Genomic DNA, 24,814 nt, shown 5'->3' with positions numbered 1-24,814 from the left:
TAATAAAAATTATTACTCTAGGCCACCAAGTTTACTGGAGTGTTGCTGGGGTTTAACCATATTTTGCAGTTAAACAACACGCTATTTTTCATCTTCAAATTTACGATAACGGTGCAGTGAACTAAACAAAATAAAACCCTTACTTTTGTAATAAACAGAGCCACGTCTACAGGCTCTGTGCAGTTATTGCAAAGAAGAGAACCGGTTGAATCAACGGGATTTTCTACATTATTTAAAGTATCAGTTTATGAACAGTATAACACTGTTTACATTTTAATGGTTTTCTACGTTTTGGAGTTTAGTTATTAGTGTCCAGGGTTGTATTCTAAAATAATCATGAATATGTAACACCGGTCCCGTAGCTGACCATCCCCCATCTGCCGCCGCGCCTCCAGGGTTAGCGCATCAGAACCCCCCCCCCCCCCCGTCTGTTACAGCCGATGTAGTCTTCATCTAGACCTGGGTCGTTTACAAGGAAAAGGAAGACGATTTAAATATACAAGGAGACTGGAGTCTAACCACTCCGTCTTTGGTATGTTGCAGCGCATGATTATATACAACTATTTAACTGTGCCGCAGAGAATAGGGCATTGCAACGCATGGCGCGCGGCATGCGCGATACCAGTGGCAGTCCAAATTTGTTGTTAAGGCTATTTCAAATTTGATATGGATAATCGGGAGTTCAACATGCTTCGCGTACAGTGCATATAATTAAAGGTCTCGTACTATTCTGAGAAGTGCTGAATTCATGCTTTTCGTTTTTGCATTTTGTCAAACGTGCTTGGAGTTGCAAGATGCATGTGGTTGGCTGTAAGTCTATCCCGTTAATGAATTAATAATGTGTTTTACCCAAAGGAGTTACGGGGTTAGCCACGATACTCATTTATAAGACAACATTTAATCCATCCAAAATTTAATTCATTTCCATTTATGCATTATATATTGTAATAAGTAAATAATAGATAGCCTTGCTAACAATAAGACATCAAACTAAGGAGATGAAATAGGCGTTTTATCCCGAAAACAATTCTTAAATTTATTTATATTATTTATCTTTGTGTTTGTGTGTGTGTGTGTGTGTGTGTGTGTGTGTGTGTGTGTGTGTGTGTGTGTGTGTGTGTTTGTGAGAGAGAGAGAGCTAGAGAGAGAGACAGACACACACACACACACACACACACACACACACACACACACACACACACACACACACACACAGACAAAAACACCTGTGACACAAATGCACACCAGATAACACAGGCAATTAGAACTTCTGTTCAACCAGACCCCTGTGGATGTTCACAAAAGACCATTTTGGAAAAGCAATCTCAGCTACTCCTGTATTCAGCTACTCTGAATACAAGAAAGAAACCTTTGTTGTATTCAACATTTTCTTATGAAGTTTAGGGTCCAGTCTAATTGCCCTGCATGAAAGGTCAGAAGAAAAGGCCAATCTTACATGCATGGCAAATATTAGTTTTGTTTTGCTGATAATTATGAAATGTTGTAATTGTCTAATGTGAGTCAATCATATTGTAAATTCCTGTTAGTTTTGCAGGGCCAGGACTCTTGACACAGCTATGGTGTGTCGAGCTGGTTCCTTAGCCTCTTTTGCTAAAAAACAAACGTTGAAATTATAGTACCAAAGGGACTTTTTTAAAGTCCTGAACATTTTATATTCTTCTAGCCGTCTTGTCAGTTGACCTGCTGGTTATGCTTGGCGTTATGTTGTAACTTGTAAATGCAGTTGTCACTCAGACAAAATTAATGGACATCCTGTCATTTATTATGCTTATTTATCTTGTTTAATTTACAAAAATGCCATCTGTTCTTTGAGTCAAGTGTGCTCAAACTCTTGGATTGTAACTATGTCTTTCTTACATGTATAAATAGTACCATGCTAATTCATCACTTGGTGGTGCATTATGGCATACTGGAATTGTGTGATGAACTGAATTGTATTAAGTTCAGGTTAATGTATATATCATGTATGAGCTGCTAATAAGCATGCTAGTGTCATTGAAGTGGAAAAGTAATATTGCTTTAGATTCAGATATTCCTTAGGCCTATTAATTTGTGTTTGACTGTGTGGTTCTAATGGGTGATGGTACTAGTTCAAAACCAGTGGAGTGTATAGTTCAGGGCCGTTTCCCTTATTTCATTATGAATTACATCTTATCAGTAAGTGATTAACTCTGAGGAGTGGATGCTCTTAAAGAATTTTGAGCCAAGATTGGTATGTCCTTTTATATCCATTCCAGTATTCTGCATGCTGTTGTAATGTACTGTTGAGATATTGTCATGGTGCATAGCTGATGTAGCATGCCTCAGCTATGTAACATAAGGAACTCTTTCGGTCCAAGCAAGTTGTAAACTGCACTGCTCATTAACAGCAGTAAACTGGGTGTGAAAAGAAACATGCCATTGTATTTCATGGGGGAATAGTGGGATTATGTGTCAGGCTCAAAGACAATCACAGTGCTCTTCAACAAGATTTAGGCTCCCTGGTTATTAATTAATTTGACCCTCAGTGCCTGTTTTAGGACTTGAACGAGTAATCCACTAGTCACATCAGTGAACCAGTTGGTATCTTTACCATCTGGGGGCCTGTCTGCACTTACGGAAGCAGATGAAGATGATGTCTGGCTGGCATGTTAGATCCCTGGAAATGCTCTTGTTTTCTTAGACTAGGGTGAAGCTAAGAATAGGGCCTGGAGTTGACCACAAGTTGCTAATATGATCCTAATCACCGGTAAAGTCTATTTTAATTTTGTAACCTGCACAGTAGATCCTTCATGGGTATACAGAACTGTGGGTAATGAATAATCCTTCAGTAAGTGTTATTAAAATTACAGACAGACAGCTTTGGAGAACATTATCTCTTCACAGAAACATTTAACTTGCTCTGTATTGAATGTAGTGATCCGCGCTTCCCATATTTAATTATGAAAGTGCAATTGGTAGATGTATGTATTACATTTTCCTCAGCCATCTTAAATTATGGTATTTGAGTATTTTGGCTCCAACTGAATATATCTATAAATTTAGTAATTTGCCTACATGATTGAGCTCCACTTGATTATTACTGAGCAGCTTGTTCTCATGGCCACTAACAGATTGTGTTTGGTTAGGAGAAGATGACACAGCCTTTTGGGGATGACTGCTTTGCTTATCATGCAGGAGCCCCATGCAGAATATATTATAGATTTCTGTGAGTCACCAGTGAACCCTGTCAATGGCAACTCGGCTACAGCTGCTGAAGAGATAAACATTTTTACAAACACATCTACGTGTTAGAACTGGTTGTGCTACTTGCATTTTGCATTGATTTCTGGCTGCCATTGGGAACCAAGTTGATTGTCTCTGGAGGTAAATTGAGGTGATTAGAGATGGAGAGGGGACAATGGAAAGAGGATGGCCTGACATATTGGTACTGACAGAGCTTGAGATATCGTGACAGGCAAGGGTAGAGATAGAGGCTGAATTCATATAGGTTCCTTAGGCACTGAGCATGTTCTCACAAGCAATGACAAAAGACATCATGTGTTTTTGAATATTGTTCTCTTGGCTGTTGTGTGTGAGGGGCTGTTGTGTGTGTGTTGTTTAGCAGTAGTCATCAACTGTAGGGGTTATTTAATGAGCTACTACAACATTACCATGAAGAGAAGAGCCCACACTGGGGCAAAGCAAATCATGATTCAGAACAGCCTGCTAGACTGTTTAATTAATCCATGATTCAGACTCTTTTGGTAGCAACTTTCACCCACCATGAAGCAGTTTACGCAGGTTAGCATCATCAACAGCAACAACAACAACAAGTGTAATGAAATACAGTATCAACATCAGGGACAAAATTTATAATTTAATACTTGGTATCATCAACCCCACTTTATTTTTGAATTGTAAGGGCAGTATACACACACCAAACACATTATTAGGAATGTTTATTAAATAGAAAGAATTTGTTGGTGTGTATTTCATGTCTGCTGTTAGCAGGACATTTTTGGGTGGTGTCCACTCTCAATCCAGCAGTGGCATAAACACATGTAAAATACAACATTGCTGAGCCTCATACACCCATACCAATGCAACACACACAACCCTGCCATAATGTTGACAGTGTCACTGCTGAGGAGAGCATAGTGCGAAACCAAAATATAATCTGGTCAGCAGTGGTCCCGTGGTCAGAAACTGACCATCAATGAATGGGACAGAAGGTGACTGCAGGGCAACAGTGGGCTATAGTCTGTAGCTGTACACTTACAAAATGCACCAATATGATAGGTGTACTTTTAACAGCAGTGTAGGTGCAAGGTAGGGTGTTTGGTGTGAGTACAGAATAAACTATACCAAAATTGGAAAGTCTGTACAATAATAGCCCTGCAATTCCATTCTGAATGACATTATATGGTGCATTTTTTCAAACTGCAGTGCAGACTGATGTAAGTACCATGATAGTCAGCATAAGAGGCTGCTGTGTGTGATCTGTTATCTGTATCTGTCCTGCTCTAATGCCTGTTAGACACCTAGTGTGTCACTGAGCTAAGACGTGGTGGAGGGGGCTTGATTTATCAGAACCAGACATACTAAACCAAAGTGTGTAAATATGTGTGTGTGTGTGTGTGTGTGTGTGTGTGTCCGAAATGTATGGATTGTTCCAGTAGCATAATGACATCATTAATCCAACCCAGTGATCAGAGATATGATGCAGAAAGCAGCAATGGCGATAGATGTGGAACTCCTCTGTGATGGAAACATCCAAAGGAAGGAATATGAGAAGTTTGAGCAATATCAGGGACTAAAAGAGGAAAACATAAAGGTTGTCCCAATGATGAGAGGAGCCTTTGGGACTATATCCCCTAAGATGAAGGTGCGGCTACAAGAGATTCGAGGAACGATGAGAAACTCACAGACCTCTTGCAGATGGCTCACAAATGAAAAAAAAAAAAGATATGGCCACCCATGAGAAGGATGACACACACACACACACACACACACACACACACACACACACACACACACACACACAGTCAGGTAGTAGCTTTCTGGGTCTATACACTACTTCTGAAATATCAGACAATATATTTGATTTCACATAGTATGTCCATGTAGCATTTGACTAAACAAGAACTATGGTGAGCAGTGGGTTTCTGCAGGTAGAAACTGAAGCTCTCCATTGCAAGATGGTTATTGAAATGCAGAAAATAAGAGGTCCTTCCACACATCCCTTGGGGCCACGGGGAAAATATTACACTGCAGTGGGGGAAGAAAAATCTGCCATCTGCCACACTATATACTAATAAGTTAATGTAACTAAAGTAAGACATCATACTTTGAAATTTGTGAATACTGAATTATTGTTCTTATGACTTAGATCCAGTGTTCAGATAGGGGTAGGTCGCGACTGCCACATGAATCCTACTACATGGCTATTTTTAGTGTAGAAGAAGCATCACACATTACATTATTACTTTACTGAGACCTTGTTCACAGTTCAGATACTAAATAATTTTATAGCACTTCAATGGCCATTGTGTTTGATGCAAGTTTTGTTTAGCAGTTTGAGAGATTGCCATGAATATGGAGTTATATTGTGTGCCACACTTTAGATTGTAGAGGGGCTGTTTTTATATGAAGGAATGTTTCTTTTCAGTTCAACCTTTTTTTTTTTTTTTCCTTTAAGACGCTTCAACAGTATTTATGACTAGGAGTGTCCGGTCAACGTGCCTGCTTATTACTGATGGACTGGCACGTCCCTGAGAAGACTGTCAAAGTTCAGTCTGTGTGAGTGTGTATAGTGTGGCACTGACAGCAAGGTGTGGCACCATACTTTGTTCCAGACTCAACTGTATCCCAGACATGCTAAAACTTGTGCACTCAGTGGAGTATCGGTTACAAGCCTGCACTGTTGAACTTCCATAAGGGATACTCAGGTAAGATGCAATCTCGTCATAAAGAATTACCTTTAGTCTCGATAAGAGCAGACATCTTTCATTTCACAATATTCCAGCCGAATAATATTTGTACCTGGGAATGTATGCGTAGGAGAGCTATGGGATAAGAGTGTCAAAAAGACAGGAATAACCTGTCATGCTGGATGAATGGACATTCTCAGTCAGGGTACGGAGTGTCTGTTTTTCATATTGACCTGCCAGAATGTGGCTGCCGTCATCATGTGGCGCAGTTTCTTTGATTTGTTGCACTTCAGCACTCCATTGCAAAACTGTCCAACGAGAGCAGGTTCCACCTTGAGTCTTGGTCCTCCCGAAGTTTCTTTCTTAATTCCACCCAGGGAGTTTTTCCTTGCCACTCTCACCACAGGCTTGCTCATTAGTGTCCTGGACCAAATCATTTGTAAAGCATTTGCATGTCGTAAAAACCACTGTCGAAATAAATATGAATTTGAATTTGAAAACTTTGGCTCTGAGATTTGACATGTTTTCTTGAAGGTGTGGTTTTCTTTTCCCGGTCATTAAATTGGTTCCCTGGTTATTATGGTGCTGTCACCTTTCAAGTTTGCTTTAATCATTTCTGTATTGATAGAACTGGCAGCCAAGCTGATAACTCAGGGAGAAGGGACTGTGCTGTAGGTGTAGATTGTGGATATATTTTGGAATTTCAGACTGCTTTGGTGTCAGGTCAAGGTCAAGCAACTTCTGTTTAAGTTATCTGATGTTTGTATATGTCCTAGTCAATGAATATATAACCTTTTTAATATGAATGATTTCAACCCAATTTAACTGAACTAATGCCCATTTTGCAAAATGAAGCACAATCACTTTGGTATGTTTTACTTTTTTTTTTTTTTTTTGCAATTGCACAAATCATCATGGTGCTGCAGGTTCTATTGTGTGAAACAGCATTTATCTACAGCACTTAAAGTTTAGCTGTGACATTCTAAGATTCTTTATGTGGCTTTTCTTACAATCTCATCTGCATACAGCAAACTCATGGTCACCAGGAAATGGGCCACTGTTGGAAATGCCTCCTGGTTTCGGCTTATGTAGAAATTCCTAGTGATGATTCACAGATAAAAGCACGTGGAGTAGAGCCTTAAGTGGAAAGGAATGAGTAATACATTTATAACAAAATAAAGAAAGCAAATTTGTATGGGCAGTTCAACAGACTGCACATGCAGTTTGCTGCACTGCAGGAGATTTAAAAAAAAAAGAAAAAAAGAAGATGTTCTTGCATGAGTGGCATCGTGTATAAAGACAATATTTAAATTATACTTTTGCATATGTTAATTGCTCTTGATAGCCATGGAGAGCACAGAGATCCACTGGAAATGTAAACTGAAACTGATATTTAATATGACAGAATTAGAGGTGTGAGTAGATCAAAGAAATGTGTATATTAAGGAGCTATAGGTTTAAAAATAACAAACGCACAAATAAATTCAAATACAAATAAATTTCAACATTTTGGGTGAAACAAAACTGCAGCTGAGGAAGTTAAGATATGATGGCATAGAAGAAGACACAAGAAGAGCAAAATAATTATAAATAAACCAAATTGGCTTTGATAAGCAAATGTATCAGCATTATTTTGGCCTCCTGACCCAGCGTCTCAACATTACGTATTCTCCTTTCTTGTGGTCTTCTCATCACAGTGACTGCATAGAAGATTAGCACTTGCCCTTTACTTGCAATAAATTAATTATTTACACATGCCATCTCCATTATCAAAAATACTTTCAGGCTAATCACCTGTGAGTAAATCACCTTAGTTGTGCTAAATTAAGCTACTTGCAATGACCTATGCGCACCCTTTGGTAGAAATGACTATTTGTTAAAGCAAACTTTAAGATAATACGTGAGGTTGTTGGGTTTTTTTTTAACAATTTGCATGTTTTTTTGTATACATGGACCTTTAATAAACCAGGGCTTTTGAGCTTTGAAAGGCAAATAGTTATATATCTTTACTCTTTACATGCATTTATTTTGTAAGTTCCTTTTTTCAATTAATTGGAAAATATTTAAAATGCACATAGAAAGTAATTTTAGAGTTACTTTGAATTATGAAGATTGGTGAAATTTCTTCCTCAAGTTATGATTTAGAAGTTATAATTTAGATGCCTAACACCACTGATGTGGTTTAAAACTGTATTGCAGAATGCAGCTATTCTAATTAGTTTAATAAAAAACTGAAGGGTATAATTCATTCAGATGAATGAAGTATAGAATTTCTGCCAAATTGCTAAACCTCATTAGGCCTTAGAACATTTAATGTTCAAATTATTCCAAATAAGGAAGAAAAGATGGCTCCCATGGCTCAAATGAAATGACCTCTGATCTCTGGTGTGTCTGTGGATAGTCCAGAGCTAGGTGCTACAATGATCAGGTAACAGAAAGCCCTGAATAATTAATCTCTTCCCAAGGTTTGTAGTTTAGAAGAATGGATATGACGTGGGGTGCTGTGTTTGAATCCTAGCGAAATGTAATATCTTTAAAGCCCGGGCAAAGATGTTGGGCTTTGTAGTTCAGGAATGCTAATGTCCCTCCATTCCACACATTTAACTCCCATTAGGGCAAAGCCCATAAAAACCTTGTCCACATAAAAACCTGGCAAAGAACTGTGGTCAGGCTGGCTGCAAAACAGGACCATGTCTTAGTGGTTTTAGCAGGTTAGCTTAGCTGGATGGGTCATAATGAAAGAGAGGGAGAGATACAGAGGGGGGTAGAGAGGAGAGGGGTGCTGCTCTGCTCTTGGTGTGGGTGCAGATGCAGTAGCAGCGGGACTGGTGACCTTGGATGCACTGGTCTGCTGCCTGCTGGAGCACTGCAGCAGAGAAGGTGCTGTGGTGATCCAGCGCTAGGAAATTACAGTTACGTTGAGCTTTAGATTACTGTGTGGCAAAGCGTGTTTAGGTATGGTGTCCTAGTTTATGTTGGCTGTACTGATAGATACAAACAAACAAGCAAATGAATAATTAAAATAGCTTTCCGATATAGAAATCAGCTCAAAGTACTTCACAACAGCAATAAAACAGCAAAACAAAGACAATATAAATATAAATAAAAGTAAAACTTTATAGAAATCATATAAAAAGTGAAGAATGCTAATTATAATAAAAATGTAAAAACAAATATTAAAACAGAAATAAATAAATTGGATAAAATGAAAAAAACAAAACAAAAAGAAATATATAGTTATGACTAAAGCAAAAATATATCTAAGATGAAATAACCATTTCAGGTCAGGTCAAGTCAGATTCTTATTCAGGGATGTGCTTGTGCTCAGACCACTACACTAGTGCAGTAGAGCTTTCCTGTGGCTGCTCCAGCTGCCTGCCAGGCTGTGCGTTAGCTCCCAGTGCCCACACTACACCATGCTAAGAGGGTGATCAATCATGTCACTGCCCCCACAACTTCCCTCACACCCAGCTCCCACTGCCCCACAGGACCCCTGGCCCTACCACCACACCCAACTCCACTGTCCCCCAGGGACCCCTAGCCCTAACCCCACATCCAGCTCCAACTGCCCCCTAGGACCTCTAGCTCTACCCCCACACCCAGCTCTAACTGGCCCCCAGGACCCCTAGCTCTACCCCCACACCCAGCTACCACTGCACTCCCCACCACTGGCTCTACCTCCAGCTCTGGCTCTGGCTCAAATGACCTTTTTTTTTTTTTTACTTGCCTGGCACAAAAAGAAAGATGATGCTTGTGATTAATTTTTCTATGATAATCATAATAATAATGATAATTTTCCTTTTCCCTCCTATATTCGAAATATAATTAATTAAAAGAGGAAAATGATATGAGAGAAAAATATTCTTACATGCATGCAATTTTATTTTATTTTTAGATATTAAGCACATTTTATATATATTTTTTAATTCACTCAAGCTTTATAAACATCTTAGGTAGCACCCTCACCCCATACTATGTTGTTTTAATGAGGTGTTCATTTATTATTGTAGATTATAGATAAAAATCATTGTAACAGTGGAACTTTAAGACTGAATAACTGTGGACTCTCATATAAATGATCTTGGAGTGGTGTGCTTATCTCACATTTTTCGAATATCTGAATGAAATGCCTGCATTATTTGACTTGTTTCCAAAAAAACTAAATTTCCACAATTTTTTCATTAAGTCAATTGTTCCGTATATTTGGTCATGTCAGTAAATGTGGCTGTGCTCAAATTCGTCATTCTCTCTGAGCTTGTTCTGACAAAACTGCTAAATGATGGTCAGATTGCCCATATATATCAGTGTATTGATCAGAGAAATTTCTGCTTTCACTTTCTCAGTATACACACCAAATGTGACTGCTGTTCCAGTAGTACATTTGGTTATTTGTCATTAATTGTAATTCAGGAATCCCATTTCCTCAATTTTCCCCAACTAATTTCCAACTAACTTAACTGCATTTAAATGGTAGACAACCGAAATGTCAATGAGAGGTAAACACTGTAAACACTGTTCCGCCCTCTCCCTAGCCCCCCTCCCACCACATTAATCTGTTAGAGCTGTTCAAGCAGAATGTGATTGGATTCCCCCTCTGTCATTCATATGCACAGAAGCACACACACACACACACACACACATAATCCCACAGCAACACCCACAAACCCCCTCTTTAAAAACTCCCCATCCCATGTTTTTTTTATTTTTCCTGATTCCACGCCGTACAAGTGTGGGTTGGATCCTTCCATTAGTCGAGCCAGTTTGAGGTGTTTGTGTGAGTGGCTACCCATAGTCCAGGAGGAGGCTGAGCAGAAACAATAACAAGCGAGCTTAGAAGACGGTTGTGCCATCAGGAAGGGAAGCCCCACATGCCTGGGACCCACAGGCAGCCCCTGCCTTTCTCTGATGGACAAGCGTGGGTAAGGCTCCATTGTCACCGCTGCTCTGCTCTCTTGCGGGGGGGGCACTCTGGCTTTGTCTGTCTCCTCTGCACTTGCTGCGCTGTTGGTCCTCAACAACACCCAGGGTCGGAAAGGGAGCAGGCTGAGGCGCTGCTCTGGTAGGCAGGCTGGAGGAAGCACTTTGTTTGGGTGCACTAGGCTGTGTTTTGTCTGCGCTGAAGGGAGAGGAAGCACTGCTATGCACAATGCATGACTCAGTCCAATACCTGCTCCTTGGCAGCGTACTGCATGTGTGGAGGTCGTGCTCTATGCTTATGGGGACGGCGTGTATAACTGGTTATCCAGGTAGCTTTGTTATCTGTCTGTGCATGGAACGACCTCCAGTGTGAGTGATTAATCTTAACTTTCTGATAGAAAATGCCTTGGTAGAAAAGACTGGAAAAAAGAAAGCTAAACAAAACATGCTCAAATGCATTTAGTTGAAACTGGGTATATATTTTCCATGTTTCTTTTACACACCTATGTATTGATATGAACATCCTGTCCACATTTGATATAAAATCTACTCATTATAATGTTTGTTATCTTGGACATGAATATTTTTAATTCTGTGAACTTAATATGCTATTTCTCTTTGTGGCATGTTTTCTGCATGTAGGACTAAATGAATTGGCCCTTAGGTTGGTAGAATCTTGCAGGATCAACATCTGTATTGAGCTAAGCTAGTAAATCAATGATTTTAGCTGTGCTTACAATGCTTTTGTCTGACACACAAGTGAGGATTGCATCCAGAACAAAAGCTACCCCTGGCCACTGGAGTGGATTAGCCTAGCATGGGCTTGCAAATTCATAACAGTGAAACACCTCTGTACTGTTATTTTAGCTACTTATTAATTACACTCCACAGACACACTCATTTGTTTTTGGTTTTGTGGTTTATGGTCTTTCACTTTTCTTCTCCTATATTCTTTTGTCTTTTTGAAAGTGCGTTACCCTTTTGGCTTCGTCTGACCCAAATAGTTGTGTAGCCCCTCCCCCTTTCCCACCACTGCCCCCATTAAACAAAAGTGCAGCACTCCCACATCTCATACAGGAGAGCCACACCTCCTCTGTGCTACTAAATCAGAAACTATTGTCTTGTCAGTTTGAGATAATTCAGTTCTGTCAATGCATGCAATTTTAATCTTCTGAAAGAGCCAGACACGCCACCTGGGTCAACATGCTGATGAGGTTCTCTTTTAAAAGGCCAATCTTGTGAGTGGGAAGTGTAGATCTGGATGTGTTGTTTTATGGATTTATGGAATATAACAACAATTACATTTAACTAGTCAGTTAGTATGGTAATATGAAGCAGTGATCTACTGAACCTCCTCACTTGCCAGGGGTCTTATCGTCATCTTAGATAACCTTGCTTGCACAACAGTGGATGAAATAACACCATATTCAGGACACATTGCTCACAGGTGCATTGACCCACTCTGTTGTCCAAAGTAGCCTGCAACTGAAATCAATGTTTCATTATCAGTTATGTAGTCAAAACATCAAAGCCCAGTCAAAATGTGCAGTGTTACAAATTCAACTAGAAGGACACTTACCATTGGTGCTCGCTTTGGAAATTGCAGTGTGTAAAGGAAGAAAAAAGGTTAAGGACATTGCCTGCAGGCAGAAAGTTCAAATTTTGTGGATTTATACTGATATAAGTACATAGAATAGGGAAAAGTGTAGTTATCATTTTTGAATCAGTTGTTAGCAATTACAGCAAATAATAGAATCACAGCATTTTATTCAACAAATAGTTTATGACAGAGAATTATAATCAAAGTTCTTAATGACACTTTAAACAGCTTTTTGCATAATAACATAAGTAATTGAATAAGCAATTATGTAAGGATTGTAATTATCTATTGTCCATGTAGAAATTTTTGTTTTATTTACTGTGTCTTGCAGTGCATGGTGAAGTCAACAGTGCTACAGTTGTCTACAACCTTGAATCCATTCTGCCAAACCTCACAGCATGTCTGGTGCCTACGAAGAGACCGGGCCCGATGATGTCACAGACAGCTTCTGGGAGGTCAGCCATTCCCTCATACCTAACACGCTTCAGGATCTGTAAATATGCATTATGTATTTAAACACTGAATCAACCAACTTCTCTATGGAAAGCTTGAATTAGGTCATGGCTCCAATGAAAGGGTTAAGAATATTTTAGGGGTGTGCAGGAGCATAATTTGATCAGCTGCCATGATTTACCTTAAACAAAAAAAAAGAAGGTCGAATTTGCACACGTAGCTAGCATTTAAAGTAGTTTTTTTTAGTCTCACTAACTGTAACATATCAAGCTAATGATCTACATCTTCCAGTGACATTGCTGTATTTGTTCCATCTTTGTGTCTGCCAGGTGGGGAACTACAAGCGAACAGTGAAGCGGATCGAGGACGGACACAGGCTATGTAATGACCTTATGAACTGCATCCACGAGCGTGCCAAAATAGAGAAGGCCTATTCACAGCAGCTAATGGACTGGTCCAAGAGATGGAGACAGCTGGTGGAAAAAGGTACTGAATCAGTTTATAGCCCAAATGCTCTAATATACCTCCTATGTTAAGAAAAGAGTCAAATTTTCTGAAGGGGTAAATGCTTTTCCCCTTAGTCACAGCTGAATGTCAACTACAAGCTACACAGACCTCAGTGAATTTGAATCACTTACAGCCATGTATTTTAATAATTGAACAGATGTAATTTGAAAGCTGTACTTTTGATAAACTGGAAACATTTTCCTCAGTGTAATTCGTTTTTCTTTTTCAGTGTTGTTTGACTATTTAATGGAATGTTTTTTTATTTCTATGTAACCTTAATAATTATATTTTTACCCAATCCTGCAACATCTTTTTCTGTTTGTCTCGCTCCCCGCCCTCTCCACCCCCACCCCAGGGCCTCAGTATGGGACGGTGGAGCGAGCATGGATCGCGCTGATGACGGAGGCGGAGAAGGTGAGCGAACTCCATCAGGAGGTGAAGAATGGTCTGGTGAATGAGGACTTTGAGAAAGTGAAGAACTGGCAAAAAGATTCTTACCATAAGCAGATGATGGGAGGCTTCAAAGAGACCAAGGAGGCAGAAGAAGGCTTCAAAAAAGCTCAGAAACCATGGGCCAAAAAGCTGAAAGAGGTGAGGAGAAGAGCACTATTGCTCAGATCCCATGAACTAGATTCATCAAAGCCTAAATCAGTTTCACCATGGGAAAAGACACTGCTCGAACCTGGATTGTGACAGATAACTAAGTTGCAAACCATATTTCTTTGGTAATACGTTTTATGACATTTTGAACTTGTGCTCTAATGAAAGCAGATATACATTTTTTGCTTGGTTTAGTATTTTTACTGTACTTCATCATTACAATTCTTTTAGAAAACAAGTTTAGTTTTACATTTTACTTTGCCTTTATCTACTGTCTAAGCTTTCATGGTTACCCCACTCTTGCAGTTTGTACATTTGTACAATTGCTAATTGCCTTTGCCCTAGGTCTGACAATGTTTACCCCATTGTTAAATCTGAATCAATATTCTGTTGAATTCACCATAACTTCTCAATAATTACTTCTGGCAGCCAAGGTGCCAATTGCCCTATTCTAATAATGTCAGTGTAATGTCATTTCTGCTTAAATCATAATATTTAGAAGAGAACTGCAAATCACAACATTGTACACGTTTCTTGTTAACTTATATACCCCAAAGTTCAACTCCTCAACATGCTCCTTCTTTCTTGATAGATGGAGACAGCAAAAAAGTCCTACCACATGGCCTGCAAGGAGGAGAAGCTGGCGTCCATCCGGGAAGCCAACAGCAAGGCAGAGGCCTCCATCACACCTGAGCAGCTGAAGAAGCTTCAGGAGAAGGTGGACAAGTGCAAAAATGATACTATGAAGGTGAGCCTACCAGAATGGAAGAGTAGAGAATTATATTTACAATGTAAACATATTACTCAATATAGTTTGTATTGATTTCCTGTATTATTGCGTATTATCCTCCACATGAATTGTATTATTTTCCTCTTTGATATCTTCCACTCAAATAAAAGAATAGTTAGCAATTCATGCCATAAGCAAGACAATTGAACTCAAACTCTATTGCAAACCACATTGTCCAAGTCATTTAATTCAACATTTACTATGATGGTAGATCTAAGCCCACTGAGACCACTGAGACCACCATGATATCAGTGCCCTTGGTCCACTTCATATAACAGAGTATAGTTCCACCCAATGAACCCTCACATACACTACAGGGCCGATTCAATGGCTTTAACGTGTCAATCACTTAATCCCAAACCACAGTAGTGGCCAATTCATGCCATGCCATGTCTGAAATTGTCCTCAAATTATTCTCAGATGACCTGTAGGATCACAGCATATATGAGTAATAAATTGAATAAGTAAAATAAACATTCATCAGCATATCTGTAGCCGTAGTGATTGCAAAAGCATTCATAGTAAGAGGAGTAATGCCTAACATTGCAATGTGCCAGTCAATGACTACAACTTAATTTAGCTTGCTGATCATATCACAATCCAGTAGGATGAGTACAGACATGGTATGGTTTCCATTACAGGCCTATGAAGCATGGGAAGGCTTTACGTTTGTGGGTGAAACTCAGCCTGTAAATTGCGTTGGGGTGTTGTGTCTGTGACAGGCCAAGGACAAGTACGAGAAGGCTCTGGACGAACTGAACAAGTGCACGCCGCAGTACATGGAGAACATGGAGATAGTTTTCGAACAGTGTCAGCAGTTTGAGGACAAGAGGTTGGCTTTCCTCCGGGAAGTGCTGCTGGACATCAAGCACCACCTCAACCTCACCGAGAACCAAAGGTCAGCCAGGAGCTAGCCTTCTGTTTGCTCTGACCCGAGTGCTAATGTGACTGCAGATGAATGGAATGATTGGCATGTTTGTGTTTGCCTGTTGTTGACTAGATCTTGTGTCTGTGCAGCTATGCCACAGTATACAGGGAGCTTGAGCGAGCCATCACCTCCTCTAGTGCCCAAGATGATCTCAAGTGGTTCAACAGTAATCATGGCCCAGACATGCACATGAACTGGCCACAGTTTGAGGTATCATGTTACTTTAGTTGATTGGTTCAGTTCATTGATTCACAATGATTTTTTCCTGGCATTGTATGGTTCTGTATTGTATTCAGTATGGTTTCCTGGCATTGTATGGCAAACACTTAAATCTTAAACGAAACACTTTCTTCTCAATGATTTATGTTTGGGTATGTGTTTTGTACTATGAAGACCACTGACAATAAAGCAATGATATGTAATGATATGTAAACATTTTAGATGCTTTCCTGCAGTGGTAGAGGTGCCTCAAGTTCAAATCAAGTTTCAAGTTCAAATCCTTGCTTAGTACACTATATTATTTAGATTGATATAGAGTTTCTAATATTCCTTTCCATCCACTAAATGTGTGGTACTGTGACACTGGCTGTAATAAATAACAGGATTTCATTTTGGACTACTGCGCTTGTTGACAAACTCAAAAGAGTTACTTTCCATATGTGATTTTAAAACTTGCTAAACGTTTCAAATAATTAATTGGACCACCCAAAATGAAACCCAAGAGAGAACGTGGGATAAACAGGGATACAAAGTGACAGAGGGACATGTGAGTTCTGAGCTTACAGAGCTGTATGGGGATGAAAATCTGTGCCTACCCCTGACCCTCACCCACATCCCTAACAAAATCTAACACCCATCCTCACATGCTCTATCGAAATCCTCTTCCCATCTCTGCCATGTCCGAGAGACATATAATAAAATATGACGTAGTTTGTAGCAGTTTCTTTTATTTTGAATTGCTGGTTGTTCAGCACTGTACAGCATTGACTACCACACCACCAGGTGGCGTTGGAGTAACAGCAAAGGATGTAATGTGTCAAGTAGGATTTGTAATTCACATATTAAAAATATGTAGGCTTATATTAAATAATGAACATTTAATTACTGTTACTACATTGCTAACATACAGTTTAATGCCATCAACATGGGGATATTTTTAACCTCAACCCTATTCCCACTGACACTGTGGGATTATTTAAAAATGTCCTGGTATCCTTCTGGTAATCACAGAACTACAGTGTTCCCATAGTGCCCATTTCCATGCAGCTCTCTGTTCTAATGTGCATTTTAAAGTTTTACATGCAGCTGTAACACTAGTGCTGAGTACATTCAACAATTACCCTAATTACATTTTACCCTGAGATTTTGAATGAACTTCCTTCTTTGAATGAATGTATGTCTTACCCAGAATTATTCTTTTTCTTAGGAGTATAACACAGATGTGACCCATGTCATCAGCAAAAAAGAGAAAATGAAGAAGAACCATGATGGAGTCACACTCACCCACGTCACAGCTGCAGGGGATCACTCCACGCCACAAGCTGAACACAGGAGCAGGTAAAACTCCAGAGTGCTGAAGGCACTATACAATGAGGGCAAGGCCCTTCTGTAAACAATGTATCATCCCTCTTCCACTATGCACCTTTATCATTTAAAACCATGAAACTAAAGTCTATGGTGAATTAAGGCCCATAGTGAAGGGATAGAGGATTCAAAGAAACCGGAGAACTGTAAGAAATTGGAGAATCCTAACAAACCAGTTTTGATCAATTTTGTGGAATTTTGTAGTTTACCGATTGCTGTCGATGGTGAAACCCAGTCAATTTCTGGACCTCTCAGCCAAAACATGCTTTTATCTTTATGGTGACTGTTGCAGCGTGAGCAGTTATGAGAAGACCCAGGCACACTCGACAGAGTGGTCAGATGATGAACTGCATGCAGAGCCCAACGGACGCAACCCGTTTGAGGAGGACATGGCCAGAGGGGTACGGGTGAGGGCACTGTACGACTATGAGGGCCAGGAGCAGGATGAGCTCAGCTTCCGCGCAGGTGAGTGGCTTGGCTGAAAACGCTGGCCCATGTAGACCTCACAACGTTCTACCACTTTCCTTCATTATGACTGAGAAGGGAAAGCTAATTAGACCTAATGTTGACTCTTCCCTACCAGGTGACGAGCTGACCAAACTGGAGGATGAAGATGGTCAAGGCTGGTGTAAAGGGCGGCTGGATAACGGTCAGCTTGGCTTGTACCCCGCCAACTACGTTGAGCCCATTTAGTTGCCTTGTACAGAGAATGACCTTTTTTCTCATATGGCCTGAAAGACTACGCTGTCTGCTGCACATAACCAGAGACTCCATAATCTGTTTCCTGACCACTGACTGGCTAAAGTGTCTGCTATGAAGAGTCTTCCTGTATCCTAGCTTTCAAAGTAAAGAGTAAACTGTCACGAAGCAAAACACAGTGTGCACATAAAGTATTCTGTGTCTCTAATGTTTCTGTCCAAGAGGCTTGTCCAAGGTATTTAAAGCAGAACTTATCCAATATTTCACTGCAGTGAGAGTGGGGAGACTTTTTGTATTCCTAACTATCTGTATGGATTTACAGTATATGCAGATGGCCTATGTGTGCAAGTATGTTCTCATGTAAAAATATTGAAATAATGTATTCCAGGAAACCTAGCATAGCAAGAATTATCTATGCGATGGGTACATTTGATAACTCTGCGTGTGACAATATCTGTCTCAGTCGTGGCCCTGCTTCATGCATCGCGCTGGTCTAAGACATTTATTCACACACCTTCGTTATATTTTTATTTATTGATTTGGTAATGTCCCTGTCAAAGGTGTATATGATGGTTTGACATGTTTTTATTTCCCTGTAAATGAAGTCACATATGGTTGGGCATGTTCTACAGTGTTTACACTTGTTTAATTCCACACAGAAAGTGGCGTGCTCTGGTCTTACCCGACTTGCTTCAGATAGACTGTGAACCTCTGGCACTGGCATTTACCACCCCAGTTCAGGTAGAAAAGCTAATATTCCTCAAGTGCCGACATTGAGCCATTTCACCTCTTACAGTGATGGGTCATTTCAGAATCATCATTGATGACAGAAAATAATTGTTTAAACAATGTTTGGTTAGCCTATGATTGCCATAGCTACTAAAATGTATCACAACTAGAACCTGAGAAAATCGTAAATTGTTTTTTCATTAACTTGAACTAAACACCAGGGCTGAATGCCTGTGAAACAAAAATGTGCTCAATTCATATTTTAGAATATTATTGACTGTCTTTATGACTTCTGGACCATACAATTCACACTGATGCACATAAAGCATAAAGGACATTAAAGTAAATTAATTTATTAAAGAAACATCTCATGAAAACAATGACAAACCAACTAAAGATCAAGAAAAGATAGTGGGTACTATTTAGCAAGATAACATACATGCTAATTGTTTCCTGCTAACCTTTACTCATTGCTAGCAATGTTAGCATTCCTGTATGAAATATTTCTTCAAAATGCTTTGGATGCTCTTTTCTGTTTTGCTTATGCTGAGAACACCAGGATGACCTCTGTATATTTAAGTTCTTGTGATGTAATCTTCTCTTGATGCTGGTGTAGTGACTGTTCAATTATAATCTAAAATAAAACACATCAAATTGAGTGAAACAACTGTCTTCAGTACAGTTTTAATCTGAGTGCCAAATAGGATGACACCAAACAACAATACCTCAAGACCACTAGGGGGCACTGATTAGAGTTGTTTTGGTCTTGGTTACAGTGCTTGCTCTTATGATGTGTCGGCTCTCCTGTTTTATATAGAGCATTGCAGGCACTCCTGCCAGATCCAGTTATTATAGCATGGTGAAAATTTATATGGACCCGGATTAATGATAAAATCACAACTTCCAGAGCCTGAATAGTGAATAAGAACATGAGGAAATGATTTGCTGAACTAAAAGAACCCATGCACAGTTATGCCATAAAACTTACAATAATTACATGTTTTTAACTGTATTATCATATTAATAACACATTATTATCATTGAAAGATCCTCTCAAGACAATAGTAAATAGTAGGAATTAACAAACATTTGTCACAGCTCCTGTTGTTGTTTCTTTTACAGCACTTCACAAGTTCCACACCAGTGTGGATATCATAAAACTTATGAAAATACAAAGCTTGTATTTGTATGTCTCCAATATTCACCTGTAGGAAGGTGTACATCAGTGTATTAACAACATAATGGGAGATACTGCAGCAATCCTGGGAAAACCTTTACCAGGACACATTTAAGATAAGTGATGTATACTTATATTAGAGTAGAAACATAGAGGAAAAATGAAAAGGCAAATAAACTTGCTCCAGTGTCTTGCTAATCATAAAAATGAAAGTTTTGACCAGGAAAGAACTAACATATTCAGAGTTGCTCGTTAATACTTGACCTCTCACCTAATTCTTAACTTGGGAATTGGGTCTTCATCCAGCTCATGCACTAATTCATGACGCATATAAATCCAAGAACATAAATAAGAGAACAATTTCTGCCAAACAGAAAGCACAAGGTGAGAATGAGACTTTCTCTAATGTGAGTGCCTTTGGGGGGAGTTAATAAGTTTGCTGTGTGATTACCATAAAAAAGCACACAAGAGCAGTGCTGGGTGGAGGCCAGGGCTGAACCCAAGTGTGTGTACTGAGCTGGGCACCTGATTGTTGCCGGGGGCGGTGGAGGCTTGCTCAAACACACACCGTGAGCGTTCACGTGGCACAGAATAAGCTGTATGAAGAGTGCATGTGTGTGTGGATGTGAGCATGTATGTTAGGTAAATGTCAGCACACAAACAGTTGGGAGTGTATTCAGAACTGAAACAGTGTATTCAAATCAGGGTTCACATTTATCAAGGGTCTTGGAGTACCAATCAAGGATCAGGACCCCTCTGCCCATACATTGTGCTGATTACGATTGCAAAAGGTAAAAACTGATCAAGTTTCAGCTTCCAAACTTTAAGAAATGAAGATAATGGACCTAAATCCTTGATTGTAAGTACTAGATAGATAAAGACAGGCAGACCATGCGAATATCCCAACCTTTCTGCAACTACAAATGTATTACTAATGTATTGTTTAACCCTTAAATTTCTAACATAGTTTCTTGTGTTGTATTGAGATAGACACATCCTGAAATATCCCTGTCCCAATTGGAGCAACTTCCTTGCCTTGACACTAATGAATTGACACTAGATTTCTGAATGGAACATCATAAAAATTAGGAAAATTTCAAAAATAAAATAAGCAAACAATCATTGGAGAGCACTAACTCATAAAACTATTTTGAGGCTTCCAGAGCAAATTGTCAGTTAAAAGCAGAAAAAAAACTCCTGACATTTTCTTCAGGAGGGTTGTTATGCAAGTATTTTTAAAGAACACAGTCTTTAATATAGAGTGTTCATCAGGGAGTTAGGGAGTTCATCAGTGCACAAGTCAGTCTGTCATTTGTCTCTTCTTGTATTGTTCATGGACTCATACTGGGTGGACAAACTGATACACCAGTCTCTGAGACACATCTGGCTTGCGGATGATGCCCTTCTTGTAGTACTGCCGGATGGAGCGACTCAACTTGTCGTAATTCATTGCTGGCCGGTTCTTCCTTAGACCCCAGAGTCTTGCTACATGAGCAGAGTCTTCTATTTTGAAGATGCCTTGTAACAAAAAAAGAGGCACATAAGAACCATCCCAACAAACAGGTGGATTGAGCAGTAAACTCTCTATATTAGAGATTCAGCAAGGCTTTCACTATGCAACACTGGGTCTCTAACTGTTGGGCCTGCAGCCACACACCGGCCCTTTAAGGTTGCGTACCTTTAACTGTTGGGCCTGCAGCCACACACCGGCCCTTTAAGGTTGCGTACCTTTAACTGTTGGGCCAGTGGATACATGCCAGCCCTTTAAGGTTGTGTACCTTTAACTGTTCGGCCTGCAGCCACACACCGGCCCTTTAAGGTTGTGTACCTTTCTCTTTGTTGAGCCAGCGGATGCAACGGCCGTAGCTGTGTGGCTTGAGGAGGAGCTCACGGAGGAACTGCCAGAGGTGGATGGGCTGACCAGAGCAGGAGGAGTCTGCTTCTGACCACAGCTCTTGTCCCTCTACCGCATGAGAACACACACACACACACACACACACACACACACACACACACATATTTACACATGCACATAATTAGGCCAAACCCCAATTAACTGATATGAAACACCTTGTTTGATACAAAACAAGCTTGACCTCTGTTTGACAGGATACAGTATGTTCTAATGGTACCTACATTTGATTCAACAGTTCATGCTGCCTTCCAAAAAAAGTGTACAGTGCCAATCTCTAGGACTGGAAAATATTGCTAAAGAGCACTCACCAAACTTGCATACAAGAATTTCTATAAAAGTTGGAATAAATTAATAAATAAATAAGTAGTTTTAAAATGGATAGCCTCATGTTATTCCTCGGCAAAACCATTATCTGGATTTCTTTTTAGGCCACTGCTAAAGTATTATTGTAGTGTTAGGTAACAGCAAAAAGTGCTCCTAGTTTTTTTTCTCTACAGGCCTACTTCTACTAAATGAATAGAAGAAAACTGAATGTCAGACTTTAGCAGTGTTACATTTGTTGCCTTGTATAAATGCGATTGTATTTTACCCGTAACCCTGCTCTCTTCTACTGAACATCTCTCCTTCATCCAGGCAGCTGGGAACACAAAAGAAGGCAAATTATCTCATGAAAATAAACACGAATATGGTTATGCATGCATGGATGTTAAAATGGTGCAAATCTCACCTGATTTCCATATGTCTAGGTGTGCAAAGAGAGTGTCGCCGCACTGTGGTGAGCGGTGCCGAAAGTCATCCTCGGTCAAGGTGCACAGGTCTTTCCCATCAAGGTCCTGGAATGCTTTGCCCACCTGGGGGAGTCGGTACAGATGCTCGGTCCACAGGAGCCACTTCTGAACGTTCCCGCAGCTCCACTCCACTGGGTCTAAAAGATCCAAAGTAGGTGTGACTCACTCACTACTCTATGAATGTTAACCAAGTACATGTCTGGGATGCCAGTCATGTTCTATAACCTGCAGATTAGTAATGTTTGGACAGGGCTTTGTATGTTTTGATGTGCCTTTCACTGGCTCATTCAAGAAGAGTCTGAGTGAAAAGTGCGAACAGGAGGAAAAAGATGTTTACCTAAGGAGGTGCAGCCTGATTGTTTCTAAGGTGCCAATTTTGGTATGGCAAAATTTCAGTTAGAAATGCTTGCAGGCCATAAAAGGTACACCAAATGTATAAATAGTAAGTTTTGATGAGGATCATGTACACTGGGAGGTCTCTTTTTCTTATTATTTTGTGATGGGTTGGATATAAGAAGCATTTCAGACCAGAGTAAAATAGTCAGTATGTAGGAGCAGTTGTAGCAGTTTACTCTTTTAGGCAGGGTTCCTCCCAGGTGCAGGAGAAGGGCTTGGTTGGACAGTGTACACATCTACTCCTAGGTAAATGCCAAAAGACCTCAAGCGAAGCTACTCTGACAAATTTCTCAGGTCATTCGCTAAAACTGCACAAGTGTGAGGATTAAGCAGATCCTGGTACATAAAACGGTGCTTGACGTCAGATGCACACTGTGTCAAAGACCTTTCACAGTTTCTCTTTTTGATGAGTCTCTGAGCCACAAGCAACTTGAACTCCTAAGCCAAATTTGTACTTCTTCTGGCCTAAAAGTACACATCAGTGGATTAAGAATTTTCCGACTGTAATTGCACGACCGTGTTAACATAGTCTGACTCAAACCTCATCCAACATCTTGAGAGTTAACAAAGTCTGATCAAAAAGTATCTCTTTAACAATTTCAATATACATAAACTAAACATATACATAAACATAAACTAGAACTTTTGTGCAATAGATTTTTTTTTTCAATAAGACACAGTGGAGGATATCCAAAATACAATATTGGAGATCATTTATGTGTAGAAAATCCTGCGTTCTGATACAGAGTGGGGCAACTGCATACTTTTGAAACAGAAAATCCATAATGATGTAACCCAATCTCTAACCTGGTGTGATGTTCAGTAGTTTGCAGGCTGTCTCAATGTCCTTCAGTACTTCTCCCACCACCAAGCTCTGCACTTGCTCCAAAGACCTCTCCTCAACCTGGTCATCCAGACTGGGCGACAGTGGCGCAGCCCCTAACCCAGGGCTATCAATAACGGGGCACTGCTCTGGCTCCAGACAAGACTCTGGGCGAGGTCCAGCAGCAACCGAAGTGGAGGAATCTGCAACCCTCACCAGCCAGGCTGCATCCTCCGTGAACAGCATGTCAAAGCAAGACAGGTAGAGTCCCGGGAGTCCCCGCTCAGAAGCATCCGGTCGTGGTTTACTGTCTGCTAGCTCCATAGCCTCCAGTACCCCCTCTTCTCTTTTCAGAAGAGCCAGGGAGTCCTCGGAGAAAGCAGAGCTGGAGCGGGGTGGTTGCAGCAGGGCACTGTCTGGGTGGACCCGCACTGGACTGGCCATGGCCTCCTCCTGAGGAAGGAATGAGATCAGATCCAGGACATAAGTGAATCAAACAAAATTAGACAAGATGCATGGCATGTCATGAAGTTATATCACCTTACCCAACCAGGACATGGACAAATTATTCACAATTAGGCATAACATTGACCTCAATATATAATCTATGCAAGTTGATGGATAATTTATTTTTAGCATAGTTCAAAACATAAAACACATTGTCAATAAAATCACAATACCATTTAAAAAGAATCAATGCTTGTGGCTTGATTTCAGAGTGCTAGGTTTTAATCAGTGCCATTGTGTCCAGTTCCATAGCAAAAGCGAAAAACCTTTCTTAGGAAAATGTGAGTCCTAGTAAGGCTGCTAGTCTCTTTAAGTTGGGGGGACCCATAGGCAGGGGAAGATGGACCAAAGCAAGTCACGGTGCAGCCCGGGAAGGCGAGGTCCAAAACGGATTTGATAGAAGGACTTACTCACGGGTCACTACTACAGAATGCCGGGTGACATCTTGGTAAATCACTGGTTGCCGATACCCACTTTCAAAGGTGCCGT

At 40.1% G+C, this 24,814-nt stretch overlaps 2 protein-coding genes across 2 annotated transcripts; one reads left to right on the top strand and one right to left on the bottom strand.

Annotated features, from left to right (window-relative positions):
* The first annotated feature begins 443 nt into the window (after positions 1–443).
* Positions 444–19,383, top strand: pacsin1b (protein kinase C and casein kinase substrate in neurons 1b). Its single transcript, XM_027000686.2, has 10 exons — positions 444–532; positions 12,761–12,884; positions 13,212–13,368; positions 13,745–13,980; positions 14,582–14,737; positions 15,502–15,677; positions 15,797–15,917; positions 17,134–17,264; positions 17,584–17,756; positions 17,875–19,383. The coding sequence occupies exons 2-10, from the start codon at positions 12,828–12,830 to the stop codon at positions 17,982–17,984; spliced, it is 1,317 nt and encodes a 438-aa protein (XP_026856487.1). The 5' UTR covers positions 444–532; positions 12,761–12,827; the 3' UTR covers positions 17,985–19,383.
* A 1,852-nt stretch (positions 19,384–21,235) lies between these two features.
* Positions 21,236–24,535, bottom strand: LOC113571673 (SAM pointed domain-containing Ets transcription factor). Its single transcript, XM_027000751.2, has 6 exons — positions 24,499–24,535; positions 23,803–24,271; positions 22,539–22,736; positions 22,401–22,448; positions 21,725–21,859; positions 21,236–21,414 (listed from the first exon to the last, which is right to left on the bottom strand). Exons 1-6 carry the CDS (start codon positions 24,499–24,501, stop codon positions 21,236–21,238), a joined length of 1,032 nt encoding a protein of 343 aa, XP_026856552.1. The 5' UTR covers positions 24,502–24,535.
* Between the last annotated feature and the right edge of the window lie 279 nt (positions 24,536–24,814).

Source organism: Electrophorus electricus, chromosome 3, assembly GCF_013358815.1.
Source record: "Electrophorus electricus isolate fEleEle1 chromosome 3, fEleEle1.pri, whole genome shotgun sequence".
NCBI classification, from domain to species: domain Eukaryota; kingdom Metazoa; phylum Chordata; class Actinopteri; order Gymnotiformes; family Gymnotidae; genus Electrophorus; species Electrophorus electricus.
Note: the sequence above shows the minus strand (reverse complement) of the source record. Positions and strands in the feature narration are given on the sequence as shown.

Coding starts and splice junctions, on each gene's coding strand:
- pacsin1b (XM_027000686.2), top strand. CDS start 12,828: ATGTCTGGTGCCTACGAAGAGACCGGGCCCGATGATGTCACAGACAGC. Junction 15,918..17,133: donor TGAACTGGCCACAGTTTGAG/GTATCATGTTAC, acceptor TCTTTTTCTTAG/GAGTATAACACAGATGTGAC. Junction 17,757..17,874: donor TGAGCTCAGCTTCCGCGCAG/GTGAGTGGCTTG, acceptor CTTCCCTACCAG/GTGACGAGCTGACCAAACTG.
- LOC113571673 (XM_027000751.2), bottom strand. Junction 22,737..23,802: donor ACTACTGAACATCACACCAG/GTTAGAGATTGG, acceptor TGGATCTTTTAG/ACCCAGTGGAGTGGAGCTGC. Junction 22,449..22,538: donor CCTAGACATATGGAAATCAG/GTGAGATTTGCA, acceptor TTGTGTTCCCAG/CTGCCTGGATGAAGGAGAGA.